The 25,069-nt window shown below is 43.3% G+C and overlaps 1 protein-coding gene across 2 annotated transcripts in view; it reads left to right on the top strand.

Moving 5' to 3' along the window:
- The window catches only part of loxl2b (lysyl oxidase-like 2b), a 69,768-nt gene extending 46,639 nt beyond the window's left edge, over positions 1-23,129 (top strand). For both annotated transcript variants that reach the window (XM_021606388.3, XM_021606387.3), the window contains exons 5-14: positions 753-969; positions 9,846-10,029; positions 12,997-13,148; positions 15,008-15,175; positions 16,271-16,436; positions 16,751-16,991; positions 17,653-17,768; positions 18,184-18,320; positions 18,643-18,754; positions 21,492-23,129. In XM_021606388.3, coding sequence (XP_021462063.1) covers positions 753-969; positions 9,846-10,029; positions 12,997-13,148; positions 15,008-15,175; positions 16,271-16,436; positions 16,751-16,991; positions 17,653-17,768; positions 18,184-18,320; positions 18,643-18,754; positions 21,492-21,562 — 1,564 coding nt within the window. In that variant the 3' untranslated portion in view covers positions 21,563-23,129. The remainder of the gene's footprint in view (positions 1-752; positions 970-9,845; positions 10,030-12,996; positions 13,149-15,007; positions 15,176-16,270; positions 16,437-16,750; positions 16,992-17,652; positions 17,769-18,183; positions 18,321-18,642; positions 18,755-21,491) is intronic.
- The last annotated feature ends 1,940 nt before the right edge of the window (positions 23,130-25,069 follow it).

Below are 25,069 nucleotides of genomic sequence, written 5' to 3'. Positions count from 1 at the left end.
GTGTTTTTGAAGTCATTTATGTCCAATAATTAAAACTAATATATTTCAAAACAAAACGTGTTTTTCTTGTTGCTTAGAATAAAAATCACTGCCATTTGGGGAACCCTGATTTACAGTATGCTGCAGTATAATGCTTTCTCAATATTTTATTGTTGATAATACCCCACATTACTGTGTAAATTGCAGTTTTCCATTAAAGCGTAGCAATAGATCACTGTTCCAAAACAAACATGCGATTGCTTTTTCGGTCCTTTTTCCCCCGAAGTTCTATTTTTCCACCCGGCTTAGAACGCTGGTTTTGGATGGGTTCCAGACAGTGAGCGGCAATATTCTTTATCCAGGTTCCAAATGGAAAACCAATGCCGTGTGCGTGTCTCCTCCTCTTTAATCTGCTTTCATGTACACCTCTCAGACATGTGATATAGACGCAGGATGAGCACACGCTGTTCTGACCTAAACGTTCATTAAACACTTTGGTTGGCTAACTATTAAAAAGGAAAGGAATGGATTAACATCCCTACAGGCCTGGAAGACCTCAATTAACCTCACGTGTTGTTCACATCCCAGACTAAACATGCACATCTGTATCCTAATACTGAACCCTTTGTAATCGGATATGCCTTGTTATTTACCCACTGGCTCACTACATACGGTTATGTTTGCTGCTGTAGTGTATAGGTGTTAGGGAAAAAGGGATAGCAGCCTTGTGTATGAAATGTTGTTATTTGACTATGTGTTCCCTGTGTTCTCAGGATGTTTGCTCGCAGGAGAAAGCCCTCTTACTGGGATTACTCTGTCAACTGCACTGGAAACGAGGCCCACGTGTCAAGCTGCAAGCTGGGCCATGCCGTGGCAGCAAAGGCCAATAGCACCTGTGGTGGGGGCACGCCCGTGGTGGTCAGCTGTGTGCCAGGAAGAGCCTTCTCCCCAACCCCCATGACAGGCTTCAGGAAGGCCTTTAGACAAGAGGTAGGCACCACATACATTTATTTTTATTCTATTGGTTGCAATAATTTTGTATAATAATTTCAATTGGAAAAACTCTACGTTTTGAACCTGGCATTGTTTTGTGTATTAGTTCATGTGCCATGTGCCATGGAATCGGCACATCGAAAATCTCTTCCCGAATATTTTGCAACCTGTATGGCACAGCTGGCAATTTTTGGGCCCTTACATGAAACTGGTATACTTATTTATTTGTCACAATTTTCTTTAACCAATTTTGATCTTTAATGTAGGGCCGACAGACAAGTTCCTTATGTTCTCTCCCTTCCACTTGCTTCCTCCATTTTTGCGGTAATGCTGCAATCAGTTGGTTATAATTTTGGATATAGCAGACATTTATATATATGTTTTTAACTGCATGTGTGACAACTTCACCAGTCCTATTTATAATATCATTAACAAATATTATGCCATTTTCCCCCCTCAAAACAATGTAAAAATAAAAAATAAAAAATTATATATTTGAGTTTAGTCATAATATTTGTTGTAATATTCATCTGTCTGGTGGATTAAAATAAAATTTCAAACTAGCTTTATATGACTTGTTTAAATTTGTTTTGATATTCTGGAGATGATTTCATTTTCAAATAACCAAAGTGAGATGTTGCAATCTGAATAAAGGAAAAAGGCCAGTTTTGCCACCACGGAGTTACTAAACCACTACATTCTTTCTATAGAAATATAATCACCACCGGATATAGCCAGACCTATTGACTTGACTGGGGATACCTGTTCTAGTGATTATATTTCTATTATTCAGTCAGATTTCTGCTGTGCCACTGCTGGGCTATGGCAAATAAAACATACAGTAGATAGGGGAAATACTGTAGTTGTGGGGATCTAACTATATTCTGTCAATATGAGTGTGCTAACTTATCGCTGATCTGATTAATCCTGTGAGAGATCGATGGACAATGTAGTTTTCTGAGGTGCATTGCTAAAAAACACTGACACTCAGAAACACTTTATCTACTTGGCTTTGTTAAGCCCATCTGCAGTTTTGTATGTTTACTGTCAAGTGATGCATCATCATGGACTCAGGATCTGTGGGAAGGAGATAAATCATGCTGGTCTAATGAAAACATCTTGTGGGAATCCCACGTCTATTTTGCACATCCAAGTGCTGTACAGATGTAGGATCTTAATTTGCACTAACTATTTTGACTCAACACATAAGCTGCTGCTACTGTTTATTATCCATCCTGTTGCCTAGTCACTTTACCCTTACCTACAGTATATGTACATTACCTTCTATATTTTTCTCTCTGCATTGTTGGGAAGGGCCCGTAAGTAAGCATTTCACTGTTAGTCTACAGCTGTTGTTTACGACTAGTGTGAATTTGAATTTGATCACCTTGTTGCAAGAGAACTTTAAAGCAATGCAAGAAATGTCAAACTTGTAGTGTATTGGAGGTTTAAAAAAGCTTCTGAAGTTTGTCATTTCCACTTTGAAATTTCAGACTTGATTTTCCTTTACGAAAAATGTATCAAAATGTCCATTCATTTTAATCCAGATAATAATTCACATTTCCTGTTGCTGCAGAAATATTTTCCTGCTGTGGCAAACTGGCTCAAATTAAGATTTTACATTAGAATGCATGCCTGCCTGCTCTGTCACTTTCCACATCTCAGTGTTTTGTAGCGAGCTGTGCATAACCAGGGACATCCCATAGGGTGTGTCCCAAATGGCACCTATTACCCTATATGGTGCACTAATTTTGACCAGAGCCTCATGGGCCCTGGTAAAAGGTAGTGGATTATAAAGGGAATAGGTGGCGATTTGGGACGCAGTGTATTACCATTATACATGTTTAGCTCTGCCTCAAGGTTGTCCAGATCCAGAGTACATTTCACAATAGCTTTATCTAATAGCATATCCAAATGACCTGGATTGCAGTTGAAATGACATTAAAAGTACATTGTGCAAGTGATCAATGCTGTTCAATATTCTGAACAAATTATTAAAACAATTGTGAAGATATCCACGGACCTGTGATGACCTATGCACGCTGTCTTGAACATGCAGCTTTATATGATTACATAGGAAGAAATGTATAGTTACAGTAACCTCAAAATGTGGTCATGAAAGTGTTACTCATTTAAAGGTTGAATGTTGCATTAGTTTGTAAGATAGCCTTAATTTTAGGCTTTTGCCTGTATTTTTAAAGTAATATTTAATATCAACATTTAAAGGAGATGTGCATTCGTAAAGTATTCAGACCTCTTGACTTTTTCCACATTTTGTTATGTTAGACTTATTTTAAAATATATATATTTTTTTAAATGTCCCCATCAATCAATTTCCTCAAACAGGTTTTTCGAAATGTTTGCAAACGTATTACAAATAGGGCCTCCCGGGTGGCACAGTGGTTAAGGGCGCTGTACTGCAGCGCCAGCTGTGCCATCAGAGACTCTGGGTTCGTGCCCAGGCTATGTCGTAACCGGCCGCGACCAGGAGGTCAGTGGGGCGACGCACAATTGGCCTAGCCTCGTCCGGGTTAGGGAGGGCTTGGCCGGTAGGGATATCCTTGTCTCATCGCGCACCAGCGACTCCTGTTGCGGGCCGGGCGCAGTGCGCGCTAACCAAGGTTGCCAGGTGCATAGTGTTTCCTCCGACGCATTGGCTTCCATGTTTGGATGCGCGGTGTGTTAAGAAGCAGTGCGGCTTGGTTGGGTTGTGTATCGGAGGACGCATGACTTTCAACCTTCGTCTCTCCCGAGCCCGTACGGGAGATGTAGCGATGAGACAAGATAGTAGCTACTAACAATTGGGGATATCACGAAATTGGGGTAAAAAAAGGGGTAAAAAAAAAAAAAAATTAAAAGTATTCAGACCCTTTGCTATGAGACTCGAAATTGAGCTCAGGTGCATCCTGTTTCCATTGATCATCCTTGAGATGTTTCTACAACCTAATTGGAGTCCACCTTTGGTAAATTCAATTGATTGAACAATATATAGAAAGGCACACATATACAGTGCCCCCTTTAACTTTGCGACCTTTTGCCACATTTCAGGCTTCAAACATAAAGATATAAAACTGTATTTTTTTTGTGAAGAATCAACAACAAGTGGGACACAATCATGAAGTGGAACGACATTTATTGGATATTTCAAACTTTTTTAACAAATCAAAAACTGAAAAATTGGGCGTGCAAAATTATGTATGTTCCCACAGTCGATAGTCAGAGCAAAAACCAAGCCATGAGGTCGAAGGAATTGAGCTCCGAGACAGGATTGTGTTGAGGAACAGATCTGGGGAGAGGTACGAAACATTTCTACAGCATTAAAGTTCCCCAAGAACACAGTGGCCCCCCTCATTCTTCAATGGAAGAAGTTTGGAACAACCAAGACTCTTCCTAGAGCTGTCCGCCCAGCCAAACTAAGCAAACGGGGGAGAAGGGTCTTGGAGGTGGAGGTGACCAAGAACCCTATGGTCACTCTGACGGAGCTCCAGAGTTCCTCTGTGGAGATGGGAGAACCTTCCAGAAGGACAACCATCTCTGCAGCACTAAAGGCCAATCAGGCCTTTATGGTAGAGTGGCCAGACGGAAGCCACTCCTCAGTAAAAGGCACATGACAACCTGCTTGGAGTTTGCCGAAAGGAACCTAAAAGATTCTCAGACCTTAAGAAACAAGATTGTCTGGTCTGATGAAACCAAGATTGATCTCTTTGGCCTCAATGCCCAGTGTCACGTCTGGAGGAAACCTAGCACCATCCCTACGGTGAAGCATGGTGGTGGCTGCATCATGCTGTGGGTTTGTTTTTCAGCGGCAGGGAAATGGGAGACTAGTCAGGATCAAGGAAAGATGAACGGAGCAAAAAGAGATCCTTCATGAAAACCTGCTCCAGAGCGCTCAGGACCTCAGGCTGGGGTGAAGGTTCACCTTCCAACAGGACAATGACCTTAAGCACACAGCCAAGACAATACAGGAGTGGCTTTGGGACATGTCTCTGAATGTCCTTGAGTGGGCCAGCCAGAGCCCGGATATAACATCTCTGGAGAGACCTGAAAATAGCTGTGCAGTGGCACTCCCCATCCTACCTGGCAGAGCTTGAAAGGATCTGCAGAGAATAATGGGATAAACTCCCCAAATGCCAAGCTTGTACTGTCATACCCTAGAAGACTCGAGACTGTATTTGCGGACAAATTTGTATTGAGTAAAGGGTCTGAATACTTATGTAAATGTGATGACTAGTTATGACTAATGTCACGGATCCCTCCGGAACTTTCATCACGCACACCTGTCCCCTATTCCCACTGATTAGTATTTGTAAATATGTGCCCTTTGGTTTCCATGGTCTTGTCGATTATTGTTACAATGGCCGTTGGTGCGTGTGAGTACCTGTGCTGTGTGTTTTGTGTTTCCGTGCCCTTGTGGATTGCGCAGATGATTACAGGACTCGTCCTGTGTGTTAATTATTGTGCGCGTGTGTATTCATTCGAGGTACTCCTCTCTCTTTTGTTTGGGTTTCAACCCTGTGTTTTGTGTACGTGTTTGTTTGGCCTTCGTCCCCGTGCCTTTACACGGCACACCGTAATTTGGACTGAATAAAAAACACTATTACTAGGCTACCTGCCGCCCCAAATAGCTAACCAACCAGGTTCAATGTTAGCTATAACTAGCAATGCAAATGGCTCTGACATACAAATAATATTACTCCACAAATCATACACGTAATGTTAGCTAGGGAGCCAACCAGCTAACGTTAGATAGCTAGCTAACAGTACGCTTTAACTATGAATGAAAACGACTTTCTTACAAAATTAGAAATGTGTAATATCTGAAAAGGAGGCTAGCTGGACTATCTTACCCGTATACATGGATGGATATTTCTCCCTCTCTGTCATGGATGCCATGGTTGCCTTAGTTTGAAGATGTAATTTTTATTCAGGTGTTCGTTTTTCGACTCCGTCTGCATATTTGCATTCAAACGCCAGAATTTTCTCCATCTCCTAAGCTATCATACTCTAATTCCACTGTGCATTCCACTGATTTCAAAACTCAGTCCTCCAGAAAGTGGAGAGCAACAGCTTTGCAGTTCTACTACGTTATATCTTTCAACAAGCCGCGTTAGAAAGGATTACCTACACATACTGACCAGCTCATGTTATAGACAGAAGCATGCTACATGGCAGACCAATCCGAACTCATCTCTCGGCATGTCCAGCCCACCCATTATCTCAGCCAATCATGTATTTTTCTGTGGCTAAACCAACTAGGCTCGTTAACAATTGTATTTGTATTTATAGATGGCATACACGTTTGTTATTACGGCACATGAAAGTTCACATGTTCCAGAAGGCATTTCTGCCAAAAAATGCATTTTGGTAAAAAAAACGGTTTACGTTCAAATGGCTCTCCTGTGAAGTAGTGACGTGCGACATAAGTCTAGTTTCCTGAAATGAGTCGCATATGGCCGACCGGTGGCTTCAAAGCCTCTCAATGGCCAATATATAGCAATAGCAATCCAGGGTTTATATACCTCATTGGTTGTTAAACGGTAGTGACGAGTGTGTTGATATAATAGTAAAACTGTCAAAATTCAGCTTTTAACAACCAGAAAATCTAAAAAAAAATGAATTAAGAGAAATGATTGTGTCAAGCAAAATTATATCAAACGTTTTACCCTTGCAACGTTAATATGTACAGTCACATTCACCGTGATTGTCTGAAGCGTGCTATAGAGTTCCCAGCTTGCGATGCCTCGTTGCAATTGGTTATTGTTACGTTCCCCAGGTTATGTGTTGTAGTTTATGTTTGTGCATGTGTTTATTTCAGGAAATGGCTTCCTGAAATCCCTCAAGCAGCTGATAAACGGTACCACATTCTGCCTGTTGTCATCCTTACTCGCACCTACAGTCCATACCTTTTTCACTTCACGGAGAGTTTAGTTGTAGCAGGGTGTTGCGTTCCCTCTTCATAGAGGCGTGCGTAACAGTTATTCCCCATCATTTGCAACAATGTCATTGACCGTCATCACTATCTTTCCTTTGCTGTACCTCAAACTGTCGTGATTACCAGGTGAAATAAACATTTATGAGTTGATTTTACTCCTGGCTCAGAGTTTGTCTGGGCAGTGTCTTAGCATCACCCTAAAACCTACTCAGAGTGTTTTTTGTTTTAACTTCTTATGGCTGGGGGGCAGTATTGAGTAGCTTGGATGAATAAGGTGCCCAGTGTAAACTGCCTGCTACTCAGACCCAGAAGCTAAGATATGCATATTATTAGTAGATTTGGATAGAAAACACTCTGAAGTTTCTAAAACTGCTTGAATGATGTCTGAGTAGAACAGAACTCATATGGCAGGCAAAAACCTGAGAAAAAATCCAACCAGGAAGTGGGAAATCTGAGGTTTGTAGGTTTTCAAGTCTTTGCCTATCCAATATACAATGTTAAATTTGGTCTGATTGTACTTCCTAAGGCTTCCACTAGATGTCAACAGTCTCTAGAACCTTGTTTCAGGATTCTAATGTGAAGGGGGAGAGAATAAGAGCTGTTTGAGTCAGGTGTCTGGCAGAATGCCATGAGCTCAGTGTCGCGCGCGCCCATGAGTGCTAGCTGCGTTCCTTTTCCTTTCTAAAGACAAAGGAATTGTCCGGTTGGAATATTATTGAAGATTTATGTTAAAAACATCATAAAGATTCAATCTATACATCGTTTGACATGTTTCTACGAACTGTAATTGAACTGTCATCTGAACTAAGTGCCTGCACCTCATGAATTTGGATTTGTGAACTAAACATGCAAACAAAAATGAGGTATTTGGACATAAATTATGGACTTTATCGAAAAAAATAAACATTTATTGCGGAACTGGGATTCCTGGGAGTGCATTCCGATAAAGATCATCAAAGGTAAGTGAATATTTATAATGCTATTTCTGACTTCTGTTGACTTCACAACATGGCGGGTTTTCTGTATGGCTTGTTTTGGTCTCTGAGTGCTTTTTCCGTAAAGCTTTTCGAAATCTGACACAGCGGTTGCATTAAGGATAAGTATATCTTTAATTCCATGTATAACATTTGTATTTACATCAACATTTATGATGAGTATTTCTGTAAATTGATGTGGCTCTCTGCAAAATCACCGGATGTTTTGGAAGCAAAACATTACTGAACATAACGCGCCAATGTAAACTGAGATTTTTGGATATAAATATGAACTTTATTGAAAAAAACATACATGTATTGTGTAACATGAAGTCCTATGAGTGTCATCTGATGAAGATCATCAAAGGTTAGTGATTAATTTTTATCTCTATTTCTGCTTTTTGTGACTCCTCTCTGGCTGGAAAAATGGCTGTGTTTTTCTGTGAATAGGTGCTGACCTAACATAATCATATGGTGTGCTTTCGCTGTAAAGCCTTGTTGACATCGGACACTGAGGTGGGATTAACAACAAGTTTATCTTTATAATGGTGTATAATACTTGTATGTTTGAGGAATTTTAATTATGAGATTTCTGTTGTTTGAATTTGGCGTCCTGCACTTTCACTGGCTGTTGTAAAATCGATCCTGTTAACGAGATTTCAGCCGTAAGCAGTTTTAAAACCGGTTTTAATAGTCTGTGACAAATATCAAAGATAAACAGCACTGGGTTTGGTTAAAACTCTCTTTGGGAGACCAAAGGGTAGCTGTAGATAGATACATTCTCCAGTAGGAGGTGCTGCCCAGTCTATTTTTCTGATAGTGGATATAATGTTGATGATCTGACGTTGTTTTAAAGGTACGAATTCAACTTATTTTATACAAGGTTTGTCTATGCTGAAATGTGGTTACCATGATGACATAATCCTATGGTTGAAATTTCACCCTCAAAACCACAGTTTACATTGATTACTTTTTCCAAATCAATCCAATATATTTTCTACGTAGATTCCACATCACAATATATTGACAAATTATGTTGAAACAACGTTGATTCAACCAGTTTGTTCCAAGTGGCAAAGCATTATTTTTACACTGAAGTATTAGGATCCTGAACTAGTTGAGGCAGAAGCCTTGAGGCAGAATAAGACTTCGCTGTGATGCCAGAGTTGTTTAGGCACACTGCTAATATGGCACACTGCTATTAAGCTAATTATCTACATTTGAGAATGTTATTCCTGTCCCTGCTTTGGTTCAAATTGTCAATCCCATTTTCAAAACCATATTTCCCTCTTTCCCTGCCACAGGTGCACCTAAGAAATATTCAGGCATCACTCAAATACTTACTGCTTTCAAATATGTAAACATTCTATGATGGCTTTGGTATTTTATGTTTTTCAGATACCTATTTAGAATATTATATGTATACTGGCAATAAACATAGGTTATAGTTTCCTTTTTTGGTATGGGAACACAAACCACAAATCAGTGTCAATCCCAAACTGCATGCAAACACTTATGCATTGCTGTCTGTAATTACAAATCGGAGTAAATAAGATACGGTTATGCTACTAATGTGTCCACTTCCAATTTGCCAAAACTGTAAATGGGAGTAACATGTACCACTGTGTAAACTTGGAGCCACCCAGTCTGTAGCCTCACAGCCCTCACTCAATCGTTCTTCTAGCTTCTCAGAAAGTCTGGGAAAGAGCCAATTCAAAACGGAGGTTTTGTAACTCTTTATAGATGGCAACCTCTAGACAGTTATTTATTTCTCAATAAGGAATCATTCATTTATGGAAAGTTGAACTCTGTATTTCTGCTTTTTGGACCAGTAAGGTCTACTTACTGTACCTTCTGTTGTCTTTCATATTTCAATATGTGTTCATGTGACTTAATGCATATGCCTTGCTTTGGGTGTTCGAATAACTCAGCCTACTATGAGTCTGATCTCCCTCTTGTTCCTGCAGCAAACGTTGGTGCGTCTGCGAGGTGGGGCCATCGTAGGGGAAGGTCGTGTGGAGGTGCTAAAGAACGGCGAGTGGGGAACCATCTGTGATGATAATTGGAGCCTCCTGTCAGCCACAGTGGTGTGTCGAGAGCTGGGCTTCGGGAGTGCCAAGGAGGCCCTGTCTGGTGGTCGGCTTGGACAGGGTAGGGATTGGAACTCAGTCCTACTTACAATAACAGTGCCAATCACAGCATTACATCTGGCCAAGTACATGATGGGCATTCCAACATATTGGTCAGACTAGCAGTGGACTGGGTTGAAGATGAAGTGGACTATTATAATGTTTGATCTATGTAAAAGGCCTTGAATAGATTAAAAACACACCTTTGTTATTGCATAGGTCATCAAAATCAGATTAGAGGTCATGCAAGTTTGACTGGTCATTTTTAGAGTAGCTGTCCAAGAGTATTGGGTTTGTTTCACCATTTTCAATCAACAGTCAATCAAACAACATTGGCCTAACTGCGCAAAGTCTGAGTAGAAATCTGAGATAACCACTTGAATTCCTGGAATACAAAGAAACATCTACATGAACAGCTTCATTGTGTACTGTAGCTTTAGAACTACATGTGTTCACCAAATGTCCAAAAGATCTAACAGTCTGTAATACTATCCCTTATTTGCCGACTTTTTGAGCCGTCACTAACCCTGACCTGAAAAACAGGAAGTCTGCTGGAGGACCGGATCAGGCTGGGTTATAGAAATGGAATGGATCAGTTAAACTTGTTATTTGTTCTCTGCAGTTCGGAGCCCATATTCATAAAGCTTCACAGAGTAGCAGTGCTGATCTAGGATAAGTTTGGCCTTTTGGATCATAATGACTGAGATAACATGAAAAGGGGGGACCTGTTCCGCGATCAGCATTCCTACTCTGATTCTTTGTGAATACAGGCTCAGAGTCACAGTGAGCTGAACAATGCAAGGCCGTACTTGCCATATTCCAGGACTGTAATTGAAAGGCTGTAGTGGACAGAAATGCTATATTTAAAGAGTACATCATGTATCCACTCCCTTATTCTAGACCTCGTCTTTCCCTCCAGGGACATGGGCCCTGCCAAAACGAGGACATACTATTTACTGAGCAGTTTTCTCTCACTCAGTGTTACCTGCGGGGATATTAGTTACCATAGATATGTTTTTTTCTGGCAGACCAATAACGGAGGCATAAAGGCATGGACCCTCCCCATATACAGTAGGTATCGCTGACTCGCAGTCAAAATGAGGTATTCAGCAGATCTTACAGTAACTGTAATCGTTAACATCGACAGGGCTGTAGTGGAGCGGGTCGAGAGTTTCACGCTCCTTAGTGTCCACATCACCATCGAACTATCATGGTCCAAACACACCAAGACAGTCGTGAAGAGGTGCACAACAAAACCTTTTCCTCCTCAGGCCTCAGGGGACTGAAAAGATTTGGCATGGGTCCCCAGATCCTCAACGTTCTACAGCTTCACCATTGAGAGCATCCTGACCGGTTACATCACTGCCTGGTATGGCAACTGCTCGGCATCTGGCCGTAAGGCGCTACAGAGGGTAGTGCGTACGGCCCAGTACATCACTGGGGCCAAACTTCCTGCCATCCAGGATTTATATAATAGGCAGTGTCAGAGGAAAGCCCATAACATTGTCAGAGAATCCAGTCACCCAAGTCATAGACTGTTTTCTCTGCTACCGCACGGCAAGCGGTACCGGAGCACCAAGTCTAGGACCTAAAGGCTCCTTAACAGCTTCTACCCCCAAGCCATAAGTCTGCTGAACAACTAATCAAATGCCCACTGGACTATATACATCATCCCCCACCCCCCCATTTGTTTTGTACACTTCTGCAACCCACTGTTTATTATCTGTGCATAGTCACTTCACCCCTACCTACATGTACAAATGACCAAATGAACTGACCTGTACCCCCACACACTAACTTGGTACCGGTACTCCCTGTATATAGCCTCGTTATTGTTGTTTTATTGTGTTACTTTAGTTTATTTGAACTGCACTGTTGGTTAAGTGCTTGTAAGCAAGCATTTCACGGTAAGGTCTACACTTGTTGTATTCGGCGTATGTGACAAAGTTTGATTTGATTTAACTGTGTCTTTAAATAATTCACCTATTTTCAGTGAGGCTGAAGTAAAGGGCCATGCTGAGCTACACGGGACACTATAACAGGGTTGAAAGGAATTGCACACTGCTGTTTTCCGAATAGGTACAGCTATTATTAATTTTATCTGCGAGCTAGTCCACACAGGCATGAGACTGAAAAAAGGAGTAGTAAATTACAGAATAATGGCACATTATGGAACATGGAAACAGCAGATGGGCTAAGTTTCAAATGGCACCCTATCCCTTACATAGTCCCTACCTTTGACGAAAAGTAGTACACTATATCGTTGCTGTCTGATGAAAACCTCTTATCTCCAAAACAGGAACTTTTCAAAACATACAATTTTCCCATTAACAAACAAACATTTCTGAAACGTTTGGAGTTTCTTTTTATACATTTTTTGGGGTCCTGGAGTCCTGACATGTTCAGTGTTCATTGAAGGGAGTTACTGCTTTCAATAAATGTGTATAAAAGTAAATTAAATCGGCAAACATTTTATTACAAGGTTTTCATCAGACAGTGACGATATGGGTGCCATTTGAAAAGCATCCAGGGAGAATTCTGGACTGGATTTTCCTTTTGGAAAAAAATATTTTCCCCACATGATTTACTACTGTCAAGGAGAAAGGAACACTATCACTGTATCTAAGGCCTCCAGGAAAATAAGTTACAGAAAGACACATCTTAATAGCAGACCAGCTAGAACAGATATGAAAACATCCTCTTTAACCTTCAATAATGAAACTCATCTAAAAAAAGTGTTGACAAGACCCTGCAATCCTGCAATGCATTCAAATGCGTGGTCTCCCATGAGCTTGTTGACTGAAACAAGAGAGTCTTGGACTTTGACTTAGATTCACCACAGTTCCATTTACATGTCAACGTGGAACCACACCGTTTTTGGCCACACTCAACTGTTGTTTTAGCTTCCCTGAACATCTGGGAGAGTGTCAACTCCAAGAGTCTCTGCCCCATCTCTTACCAGTATTATTCTTCTTTGTGTGTTTCCCAGGCATGGGCCCAGTCCATATGAATGAGATTGAGTGCTCTGGCTTTGAGAAGTCCATCACAGAGTGCTTCTTCAACAAAGAGTCGCTGGGCTGCAGCCATGAGGAGGATGCAGCCGTGAGGTGTAACGTCCCAGCAATGGGCTTCCAGGAGAGGGTGAGTGTCTGTGTGCTTGTGTCTGTGTGCGTGTGTCTGTGTGTTAGCCTGTGCTCTTTACCTGACTATCTTTAATGGAGACTTTACAGTGGGGAGAACAAGTATTTGATACACTGTTGCCGATCTTGCAGGTTTTCTTACTTACAAAGCATGTAGAGGTCTGTCATTTTTTATCATAGGTACACTTCAACTGTGAGAGACAGAATCTAAAACAAAAATCCAGAAAATCACATTGAATGATTTTTAAGTAATTAATTTGCATTTTATTGCATGACATAAGTATTTGATACATCAGAAAAGCAGAACTTAATATTTGGTACAGAAACCTTTGTTTGCAATTACAGAGATCAAACGTTTCCTGTAGTTCTTGACCAGGTTTGCACACACTGCAGCAGGGATGTTGGCCCACTCCTCCATACAGACCTTCTCCAGATCCTTCAGGTTTCGGGGCTGTCACTGGGCAATACGGACTTTCAGCTCCCTCCAAAGATTTTCTATTGGGTTCAGGTCTGGAGACTGGCTAGGCCACTCCAGGACCTTGAGATGCTTCTTACGGAGCCACTCCTTAGTTGCCCTGGCTGTGTGTTTCGGGTCGTTGTCATGCTGGAAGACCCAGCCACGACCCATCTTCAATGCTCTTACTGAGGGAAGGAGGTTGTTGGCCAAGATCTTGCGATACATGTCCCCATCCATCCTCCCCTCAATACGGTGCAGTCGTCCTGTCCCCTTTGGAGAAAAGCATCCCCAAAGAATGATGTTTCCACCTCCATGCTTCACAGTTGGGATGGTGTTCTTGGGGTTGTACTCATCCTTCTTCTTCCTCCAAACACGGCGAGTGAAGTTTAGACCAAAAAGCTCTATTTTTGTCTCATCAGACCACATGACCTTCTCCCATTCCTCCTCTGGATCATCCAGATGGTCATTGGCAAACTTCAGACGGGCCTGGACATGCGCTGGCTTGAGCAGGGGGACCTTGCATGCGCTGCAGGATTTTAATCCATGACGGCGTAGTGTGTTACTAATGGTTTTCTTTGAGACTGTGGTCCCAGCTCTCTTCAGGTCATTGACCAGGTCCTGCCGTGTAGTTCTGGGCTGATCCCTCACCTTCCTCATGATCGTTGATGCCCCACAAGGTGAGATCTTGCATGGAGCCCCAGACAGAGGGTGATTGACTGGCATCTTGAACTTCTTCCATTTTCTAATAATTGCGCCAACAGTTGTTACCTTCTCACCAAGCTGCTTGCCTAATCTCCTGTAGCCCATCCCAGCCTTGTGCAGGTCTACAATTTTATCCCTGATGTCCTTACACAGCTCTCTGGTCTTGGCCATTGTGGAGAGGTTGGAGTCTGTTTGATTGAGTGTGTGGACAGGTGTCTTTTATACAGGTAACGAGTTCAAACAGGTGCAGTTAATACAGTGGAGAACAGGAGGGCTTCTTAAAGAAAAACTAACAGGTCTGTGAGAGACGGATTTCTTACTGGTTGGTAGGTGATCAAATACTTATGTCATGCAATAAAATGCAAATGAATTACTTAAAAATCATACAATGTGATTTTCTGGATTTTTGTTTTAGATTCCGTCTTTCACAGTTGAAGTGTACTTATGATAAAAATGACAGACCTCTACATGCCTTGTAAGTAGGAAAACCTGCAAAATCGGCAGTATCAAATACTTGTTCTCCCCACTGTATGTGCTGTTCTCATCACTATAGTCAATAAGATTTAACATTTTCCTACAGTACATTTCATTCTTTCATAAAATATAAACATTGTATAGTGCAGTAATGGACAAAGTAGTATTCCTATTGCTGCTATCTGTATGTTTGTAGCTAAATACCTCTCATGTGTCTCTCTGTGCAGCTGCGTCTGAGTGGGGGACGTAACCCAAACGAGGGGCGTGTGGAGGTGCTGGTGGAGAGGAACGGCTCCCAGGCATGGGGTACGGTGTGCAGTGATGGCTGGGGCACCATCGAGGCTATGGTCGTGTGCAGACAGCTTGACCTCGGCTTTGCCAGCAATGCCTTCCAGGTGAGAAATGTTTTTTGGAAATGTCTATTTATTGAACCTTTATTTATACAGGTAAATCAATTAAGAACAAATTCCTAATTTTGACGACCTGTCCGAACATGCAGCAGTGCTCTCCGCAGCATTACAGCACTGTACAGATACCCTACTGAAAAAAGGTAATCAGCCTGTTGTGAATCAGAAAAAATCATTGTCCCCCATACCATGTAATCTGTCCTTTTGACATCAATTCTGTTCCAAATGACAGCTTCCCCAAATTAGGGCCCTCATTCAGTCTTCTAAAACTGTGTGTGTATGTCTCTAGTTGCTACGGGTGACAAATACCTCCTCTGGTGTTGTAGGACCGTCATCTCTTAACTGTTTGCACCTGAGAAGCATTACGCAGACCTTCCCATCAGACAGCACAGTATTTGTTGTGTCAAATGGATTTTTACTAGACTGCTTGATAACAGTAATAGTGGGTTTGGGGAATCTCTGTAAACCTTGGAATGGTGGAAATGATGGTTGCTATAGAACCGAGATTTATGAGGAATGATTACTGTTACTCCTGAATTACAATTTAACACAACGTATGAATACCATTAGACCTTGTCTACTTTGTAGTCTGTAGTTGGTTTTAATGTTTGTGATGGCTACACTTCAGGGATAAATGAAGAACTAAGCCAAGGAACAGTGCCACTAATGCATAGCTAGAGAGATAATGAACAGGTTGCCCCCTCTTGTGGTAAAAATATATATATATATATATTTATATTTAAAAAAAATAGTTTTTCATTTAGGGGGTAGATCAGCTTTAATTTTGCAGATAGATACCAACCCTCTTGTGGTTGGTAGAAAAACTGCTTTGCCCAAAGAGTATGTCTTGCTATCCTCCTTGAATCCATAGTGAATGTGAATACTACCGGTACACTTTTCAACTCATTTACACTTACTGGTATCTACATACAAGTACTGTTGAATTATCCAACTACTTATTTGAACATATAAATATAATAATATATTAGCATAGCAAACACAACCTATGACAAAATTCCACAAATTCTCTGTCTGATCTAAACCACTCAATGACTGCTATCATGCTGTGTTCCTGTCCTGTAGGAGACGTGGTACTGGCCAGGGGAGGTGAGTGCTGACCCTGTGGTGATGAGTGGAGTGCGATGTTCTGGCACTGAGATGTCCCTTTCCCAGTGCCTGCACCATGGAGCTCATCTTACCTGTCCTAAAGGAGGGGGACGCAATGCTGCCGGAGTCTCCTGCTCAGAGAGTAAGAGGGAACTCATACTGTCTTTTCCTCACAGACAGTCGTCTGCCTGGACTAGATGTCTTGCATTGAAAGAGGATGATTGCTTGCATGCTAAAACATGCATTTGTCCCGCCTGGCCTACTATGACTTAATGGCTATTATAAGCATCCTTCAGGCTCATCCTACCTGCAATCTCATCTTTCAATCTTTGAGTGCGAATCTGTAACATTGTAATTTCCGTAGTCAGCAGGACGACACGTTACAGTAAATTGTGAGGATAAAGTATGGTCTGATTTCGAACCTGTAACCGCCACAACTCCCTGCTCTCCCCTCAGCTGCCCCTGACCTGGTGCTGAACCCCCAGATAGTGGAGCAGACCACCTATATGGAGGACAGGCCCATGTTCATGCTGCAGTGTGCCTATGAGGAGAACTGCCTATCCACCACCTCCAGTGAGACCCCTGCCAGCTCTCACCGCCGCCTGCTGCGCTTCTCCTCCCAGATCCACAACAACGGGCAGTCTGACTTCCGTCCCAAGGCTGAACGCCACTCCTGGGTGTGGCATGACTGCCACAGGCAAGTAGCTCCATGGATTTTCCTGTCTGTTTGTCTGTCTGTGAAACTGTACGATCATTTCCTTTTTTTGTTGTTGTTTAAATTGGTGATTTATTAACCTCACAGTTGTGTCGCTCAACAGGATTGGTTATTTTAACACTGTTTGGAAATAACTGTCAGAAGCAACAAAAAAAAACGATATGTTTAGAGAAAGTTCCACTGAACGTTTTCCATTTCCATAAGTTCTCTGCCCTGTAATTGACCATGGACTGAAACGTCTCAGATGTTTGTGGTCAAGGCATTGGATGAACTGTGCAATGTTGGCAGCTTCACACAGTCACCAGCTCTACACACATCAAACCCTTGGTGTATCCTCAGGTGGCCAAAACATGACAGCATGCAGTGGCGCTCCAATCAGCCTTCTGCCAACGGCCCTGTGGGATTATACATAGAATCACTAAATATATACCATTTTTAAAATAAATGTTTATTTTCGGTTTCTTTGGCCTTGGTGCCATGTGTTTCAACAGTGTCTCGAGCTCTTGTGCTTCAGAGAGAATATACTAGGCACCTCACTGTGATTGCACTGTGATTGAACTGTGATTGCACTGTGATTGCACTGCGATTGCACTGCGATTGCAAACTAGAGGTTAGTTGAATAAACGTGTCTCTCTGTGTCCAGCCATTATCACAGCATGGAGGTGTTCACCCACTACGACCTGCTCAGCCTCAACGGCACCAAGGTGGCAGAGGGACACAAGGCCAGCTTCTGTCTGGAGGACACCGAATGTGAAGAGGGTAAGAGCCCGGAGAGACAGGCTTGCATCCCAAATGGCACCCTATTCCCCAGTGCACTACTTTTGCCCGAGGCCATGCAACTTCCCCATTCATGCCACCCTCCGGCAACCTTTGACCCTTTTTTACACTATCATGGCAACCTGAACCAAACTGTGCCGCGTCATTCCTTTCAGCCTGGTTCCAGTAACTATGGCAGATGTGTAAATAGGCATTCTCAGTAGGTTTGGCTACGCTCTGTTCAGCTCAGTAGTGTGGAAAGCCCTCGTCTACTCGGTGTTCCTCACTCCAAGCGGAATATAATACAGCCTATATCCATCCAACTCCGAGCAATAGCCAAACTGTCACTCACAAAAGCATCCATCGTGCAAAAGTATGTGCTTACCTGTTTGTCTTTGATTGATTATAACTTTGGCAGGTATTGAGAAAAGATATGAGTGTGCCAACTTTGGGGAACAAGGCATCACTGTGGGCTGCTGGGATACGTACAGACATGATATTGACTGCCAGTGGATCGACATCACAGACATTAAGCCCGGAGATTACATATTCCAGGTAAGTGACTTTGCTGGTTACATGCTGTAAACTCCCAAATGGCAACCTATTCCCCATATAGTGCACTACGTTTGATAGGGCTCTGGTCAAAAGTAGTCCACTATAGGGAATGGGGTGCAATTTTGGCCGTAACCAAAGTCATGCCACCACTATTATTCTATGTTATCGATTGAGGTTCTCATGTAGTATGCAAACTATGTATTTTGTTAGTTGTAGTGTTGGATTGGCTTCCTCGTCATCTCCATGTTGGACTAGTTGTCTCTGCCAGACACTTGTTAGATTGTCACTATGGCCACTCACAGCATTTGCCTCTGTCCCACAGGTTGTTATTAACCCTAACTATGAGGTGCCTGAGTCCGACTACTCCAATAACTTCATGAAGTGCAGATGCAGATACGACGGCCACCGTATATGGATGTACAGCTGTCATAATGGTGAGACAATGGTGCACCAAGCATTGGTAGAGCGACTGTTTTACATCAGACATTCGGTGTTACTGCATTGTTCCACCACCCTGCTTGAATTAAAAGATAATTTCACTCTTAAATGAAAGTTAGATGTTTTCAGAAGTAGACTAATGTCAAGATATATTGACCCAGCTATATGGCATTCATTTTTGGTGGAGGCATACGCAGTTGTTGGATCTACACAACTGCTGTCGTGGGTGTTATGTATGTTACTGTATGTTGTAATGGCTTACGACAATGTGCTGCTTTACGTATGAATGGGTTGTCAGAATGAGTGGCACATGTCATAAAATGTCAGAGTGATGTATTCAGTCCTCTACTGTGAAACAACCTGACCCTGAACGGCGAAAAGTGCACCTTTACAGCTCCAGCCGTTGAGTTTGTGGGAGTCCGCCTGTCGGCCAAAGGCATTGGCCCACTCATGTCGAACATTGAAGTCGTCCACTGCATCCCAGAACCTACCTCAGCCTCTCAGGTGTCCTCATTCTTGGTCATGACAGCCTAGTACCTCCGGTTTCTGCCCCACTACCCTCAGACCACAGCGCCCCTTCGGCGACAGCTCAAGAAGGACGAGCCATGTGCCTGAACACGGGCCTGCTAAGACGCGGTCCGCTCACTGAAGAGCCAGCTCACCACAGCCCCAGTCTTCGCTCACTTTGACCCCGTCTGCCCCACCATTGCCACCTGTGAAGCCTCAGCTGGAGCACATGGAGCTGTCCTCTCACAGCTGCAGAATGGAATTGAGAGGCCCATCGCCTTTGCTTCGAGGGCCCTGAGCCCCACTAAGTAATGGTACTCTGTGGTCAAACGAGAAGCACTGGCCTGTGTCTGGGCGTGCAAAAAGTGGTACCTCTACCTATACGTCCGGCTGTTCACGCTCCGAACTGACCACCAGTCTCTCACGACGCTACTGTGAGCCTCAGGAACTGGCCACAAGCCACTTCGGCTGCACAGATGGGCCAACCGCCTCAGACAGTATGACTATCAGCTGAAGTTCTCTCTGGGGAGGGATAACATGGTTGCAGACCTCCTCTGACGCTCCATTGACACTCCTACTCCGATTGTCTTGCCAGACGACAAAACAGAGCTCGTACAAATGCTCTACGCTCCCCTTCAGCCAGCCGTGTCAGGAACTGAGAACTGAACTGGAGGAACTGAAGCAAGCATCGGAACAGGACCTCACACTGTCTACCCTGCACACCTACATACGCACTGGATGGCCAGCACGTGTGCCGGAAGAGCTGGTGCCTTTTGCCAGGGTGAAGCACAAACCTTCTTGCTGGGAAGACGTCTGTGGCTCTCGAGGGTTGTGCATTGTGGTCCCGAGTAGCCTGCATGCGCGTGTTCTATCCATAGCCCACAAAGGTCACTTGGGCATAGTGAAGGTGTCGAGACCTTGTGGGGTGGCCAGGCATCGACCACGACATTGAAGCCCTGTTTAGGGATTGTGCTGCATGCCTCCTCAGTGGGAAAACAGGAAGGTCCGCCCAACCTCCCCCTGCAGCCTCTCGCATGGCCTCCCCGCCCCTGGACATCTGTTGCGAGATCCATGGGCACACAGTCCCTCACCATCAGCGCTTCCTGGTGGTGGCGTATGAACTCAGTGGCCAGAAGTGCTTCCTGTCGGAACTGTCACAGCACAGGCCATCATGGACATCCTAGACAGCCTGTTCACAAGGTGGGGCCTACCCCTCACCCTCACCAAGGACAATGGGCTCCAACTGACTGTCGAGTTCTCCTCCTATCTCAGCAACAAGGGAATCAAACACATCTGCACGGCCTACTACAACCAACAAGCTAAAGAAGGGGTGGAACGTTTCAACCAAATGCTGTAGAACGGCATCAGAGCGCACCTGGTCTAGGGGTGCACGTTCTGTACTGCCTTGACTCAAACTTTCATGCGCTACAGAGCAAGCAAACACACAACAACACAGGTCTCCCCGGGATCTCTCATGCTTGGTCGTGAGATGGAACTGCCACTGGACAGACTCAGAACACAGAGCGTAGCAGCACCGGCGACTAGGCGCATCCAAGCAAAGCAGGCAGGTACCAAAGAACAATAAAACAGGGTTTCAACAAGACAGAGACACCACCTGATGGACCTCCACTACTACCACCTGAGTCCCAGCCTCTGTGGGCTCCCGAAGGGCCAGAGCCACAAGCGGTGGCGGCTGAAGAACGGCCTATGCGGGCACGAACTCGCCCCGCTCATCTGGAGGGCTACTAAACCTCCATTCCCTCTTAGGCTTTGTTAGGTGTCTTCGCCAACCTCTAGGTTAATGGACTGAAGTGTCTAGTTTGGAAAGTCGTTGTTTACCTCTTCCGTTTAAGGGTTAATGTTTCTTTCTTACAGGTATCACTCTAGGTTCTATGGACATTTTTCGTTGGTACCAGTCCCTGGTTTTGGAAAGGGGGGGTGGGATTGTTATGTCTGGTACGACGTGCTGTACGTCAGAGTGTGGGTTGTTATGGTTTAAGACCGTGTGCTGCTTTACGTATGAATGGGTTGTCATAAAACGTACAATGCGAAACCGCGCCGATGTGCGTTCTTTTACAGCTAAGCTAGATATAACAGTGGGACTTGCTTTCATCTTGACATTTAGACGTCTGACGAACTTTGGTTTGAAAGGGTAATGCGTTAAGAGTGTTGTGACACTTTGAATTGTAACACTGGGTGAACATTTGTCTCCTTTCCTGTGTCCAGGTGGTTCGTTAAGCACTGAGACTGAGGAGTCCTTCCCTGGGCTACTGAACAACCAGGTTATACACAGATAAAAGGATGAAAGAGGAGAACAGAATCATCACCACCACAGAGAGACTGCCAAAAAGCCCCCAAACCCCTCGCTCTCTCCCCCTGTCTCTCCCTCCCAGTCAGCAATCCAGGATAACTATTTTATTGTGTTGCCAATACACGCCTACAGCTGTTATGAACCCTCCTAGTGGGGAGTGCCACAGTATATGGACAGCACTCATTGGTTATGCCTAAAGAAGCAACCCACTGCCCACCTCTTTCAGACATCCCCTCTGCTTCTTAGGCAGACCATTTGATGTATCCTTCTGTCTTCCCAGAACCAGGTAGCCTCTCCCAGTCCCAGCTCTCTGGTTGAGGTCAATACGGGACTTAGAGTTTCTCTGTCACGCTTGGGTTAGAGACATGAAATGTACAACCCCACTGCTCCCCACTAGAGGTGATGATGAGACTCATATGGCACCCTATTCCCTATATAGTGCACTATGTTTGGGCCCTGGACAAAATTAGTGCATTATAAAGGGAATTCGGCCGCACTTTCTTTTTTTTAATATGATAAAGCGTTAATTCAAAAGGTAATTTTCCCGGAGTTTGGATATCTCTGACAATAATTCTCTCTCTTGGACTATGAACAAAGGCATATTTGGGAACACTACAGACTTTATTGATCATTAGCTAATAATAGTTTGTAATGGCTTTATGCAGTAGGTGCCTCATGTAGGCTACTCTCTGAGTAGCTTAATGAAGATGCTTATTGAGGATACAGTACAGTACAATACCATAATAGAATGCAATAACTAACTGCCAGTAAGTGCATTGCTGTTGGGAAATGTTTAACAAACAGTCTTATTCCAAGAGATGTCCTGTGCCTTTTTTTTCTCACTTAGAATTGTGCAGCAAGTTGATTTCATAATTTATTTGATTTCCTCTTCCTTGGGAAATTTAGACAACATCATTTTGAAGTGCAGGGTTGTTACCCTCACCAATCTTTTCATCTGTGGTACAGGGTACTCCCTCAGATGTCATCAGTATGCTCAACATGCTCTATTTGAAGTTATTCTGTGGTGTTCTCTCACTCTGACATCTGTAATAAACCCAGTACCAGTCCCAAGTGCCTGAAAAGTTCCTTTTCCATTGTAAAAACTGTGACCAAATAGCAGACATTAGTCTGCTCCACACCACAACAGAGTGGTGGTGGTACGGTAGTTAAAATGGAGGGATACAACTAATCCCCCTCAGTGCCTTATAGTGAGAAAATACATGTTTTTTTGTTTGTTCATGAATGTCGAAAAGGAAACAATCTCATATTTTCCAGCAAACATAAGTAACTTATTGTTGTAAAAGTCAGGGATTTTAAAATCAATTTTTTTTCTTTGTTTTTTTCTTTTACAATAATGTGTGTGCGAGTGTCTCATTTTATTGTACTTTTTATAATGGTGCTACCCAACTGTCATCCTCTGTTTTATGAGGGTACAGTGACAGCTGAATCGCTAAAGTATGTTATGTATGCTAACTGTATACTTGATTGGAGTGTTTAAATCCATAATTTGCTTTGTTAACTATATTAAAGGTAAGATTTAATGAGCAAACAAATCAAAGTTGTCGGTTGTATTTTCAGATCTATACATTTAAATTAGGCCTAATGCCACCTTCATCACACATGTCAGGGGGCGGCAGGCTAGAGAGCCGAGCCAGCAACTGGAGGGTTGCCAGTTTGAATCCTGGGACCAATGGGAAAAACCAACGGGAAAAGTCCCCCAGTTTTTTGGTGCATATTTGTTATGCATTTTGTTGTAGAGAATTCCAGCTAATACTAGCTAGCAACATACTGTGTCTGGTGGGGGTAGGGGGGGGGCAATTTTGTGCTGTTTCTATCAGGGACATTGTTCAAAATATTATATTGTATATTGCAATTGTTATATTATTTTGTTAACTACATTACCCAGTGGACAAGCACCAAACCAGCGTGCATCACGTGCAGAGTTGGATGGTGAACAGTGCATTGCATGATGTGCAATTTTGTGCTGTTTATCAGAAAAGCTCCATGACTGGTGCTACAAGTTGCAGCTCGTGTCGATGATTGATTGTACACAACGCAAGAAGAGTACTATTACAGTGGTGCCGTGACCGTTCTTCTGGATCGGATCATCCGTCGCTGTATTTCCATCCCAGAACTTCGCCATGGTTGCCGTTGAAGAATCAAATAAGACGTTGCTGGTGCAGTTTATGGCGATATCGCATTTTGCCACAGGAGGGCGCTACTGCAGCGTTTTAATTATCGAAATTGATGATTTCTCTGGCTGAGACTCTCCACAGATAAACGATATAACTTTTGTGTTACTTGTTTATTTGCAATTCCAACGCATATCTGATATAAGTAGGGTGAGTTTTACCAGTGTACTAGATATGTTAGATTTTGACATGAGGTTAAAAAATATATATACTTTCTTTGCTATTTAAATTTGTTATTAGTGTGTTGATTTCCCATTGTTAAGATGGAAGGTGTTGGGAGAGGTAGGGGTTTCCTAACATTTAATCTGTCACCATCTGTTGGTAGGGGTTCAGCCAAAATTCCAGTTTCTTCTACAACTATGCCTAAACTGGAGGGTTTTAATGATAGTTTACCCACGGAAACGCCCAAGGATGTGTATGAAAGAGTTTTGCCGAATACAGGGAGTGGGGAGGTCTCCATGGGTTTCATAGCAGACATAGTACAGCAGATTGGTCATTCCATTGGGGAGAACATTTCCTCCTGTTTGGGGTCAAAGGCAATTGTTGGACATGTTGGGAACAATAGTATGGGGAATGCATGCAGCTCTAGGGGTATGGATGTGTCAGGCCTGAACCTGGTATTGAAGTCATATCAGGGAACCGGTGTACTTTCGGGGGGATGGCTCTGAAAAGTGCACAGTGCATGAGTGGGAGGATATGGTCATGGTTTACATGCGTAAGAGGGGCGTATCTGTGATGGACCAAGCAGTTGAGGTTATGGGAAGGGCCCGCGATGTTGTTAAAGTGGGCATACGCAGAAATCCCTCCGTTGATTTATCTAAAGGCCCGAGTCCCATCTCTGACATACATTCTGACCAAAGCAAAGCTTGATGCTTGTAAACAGAGATGGGTCGCCAAGCTGCCACCGTACGAGTTTGACATCAAGGACATCCCTGGAAAAATAAATGTTGTTGCAGATGCTTTGAGCAGAGAGCCCTTCGTATGACCCAGTGCACTCCATCGCCTGACAAGGGTCCCGTACGAGACCGTACTAGCTGAAGCTAACGCTGTGCGCACAGACAGTGCAAGATGTGTTTCGCTGGTCCAGCCACCCCTTTGACAAAGCCTCTGACTCAGAAGAAGTGGTCATTAGCTGTCAGACTACTGTTGACCCCCCCCCCCCATCTGGTGCTTTATCAAGACATGAAGTTGCAGCTGTTCTTCATTCACACAGGTGCTGGGTGGGTGAAGTGGGCTCACATGCACTGCTGTTGCCACAGCTTCCACAGGCTGTTATGCCATCAGAGCAGACCAATGTCGAT

Source organism: Oncorhynchus mykiss, chromosome 6, assembly GCF_057628025.1.
Source record: "Oncorhynchus mykiss isolate SJ-2025 chromosome 6, ASM5762802v1, whole genome shotgun sequence".
NCBI lineage: Eukaryota > Metazoa > Chordata > Actinopteri > Salmoniformes > Salmonidae > Oncorhynchus > Oncorhynchus mykiss.
The sequence above is the reverse complement of the archived record's forward strand: the minus strand, read 5'-3'. Positions and strand labels throughout refer to the sequence as shown.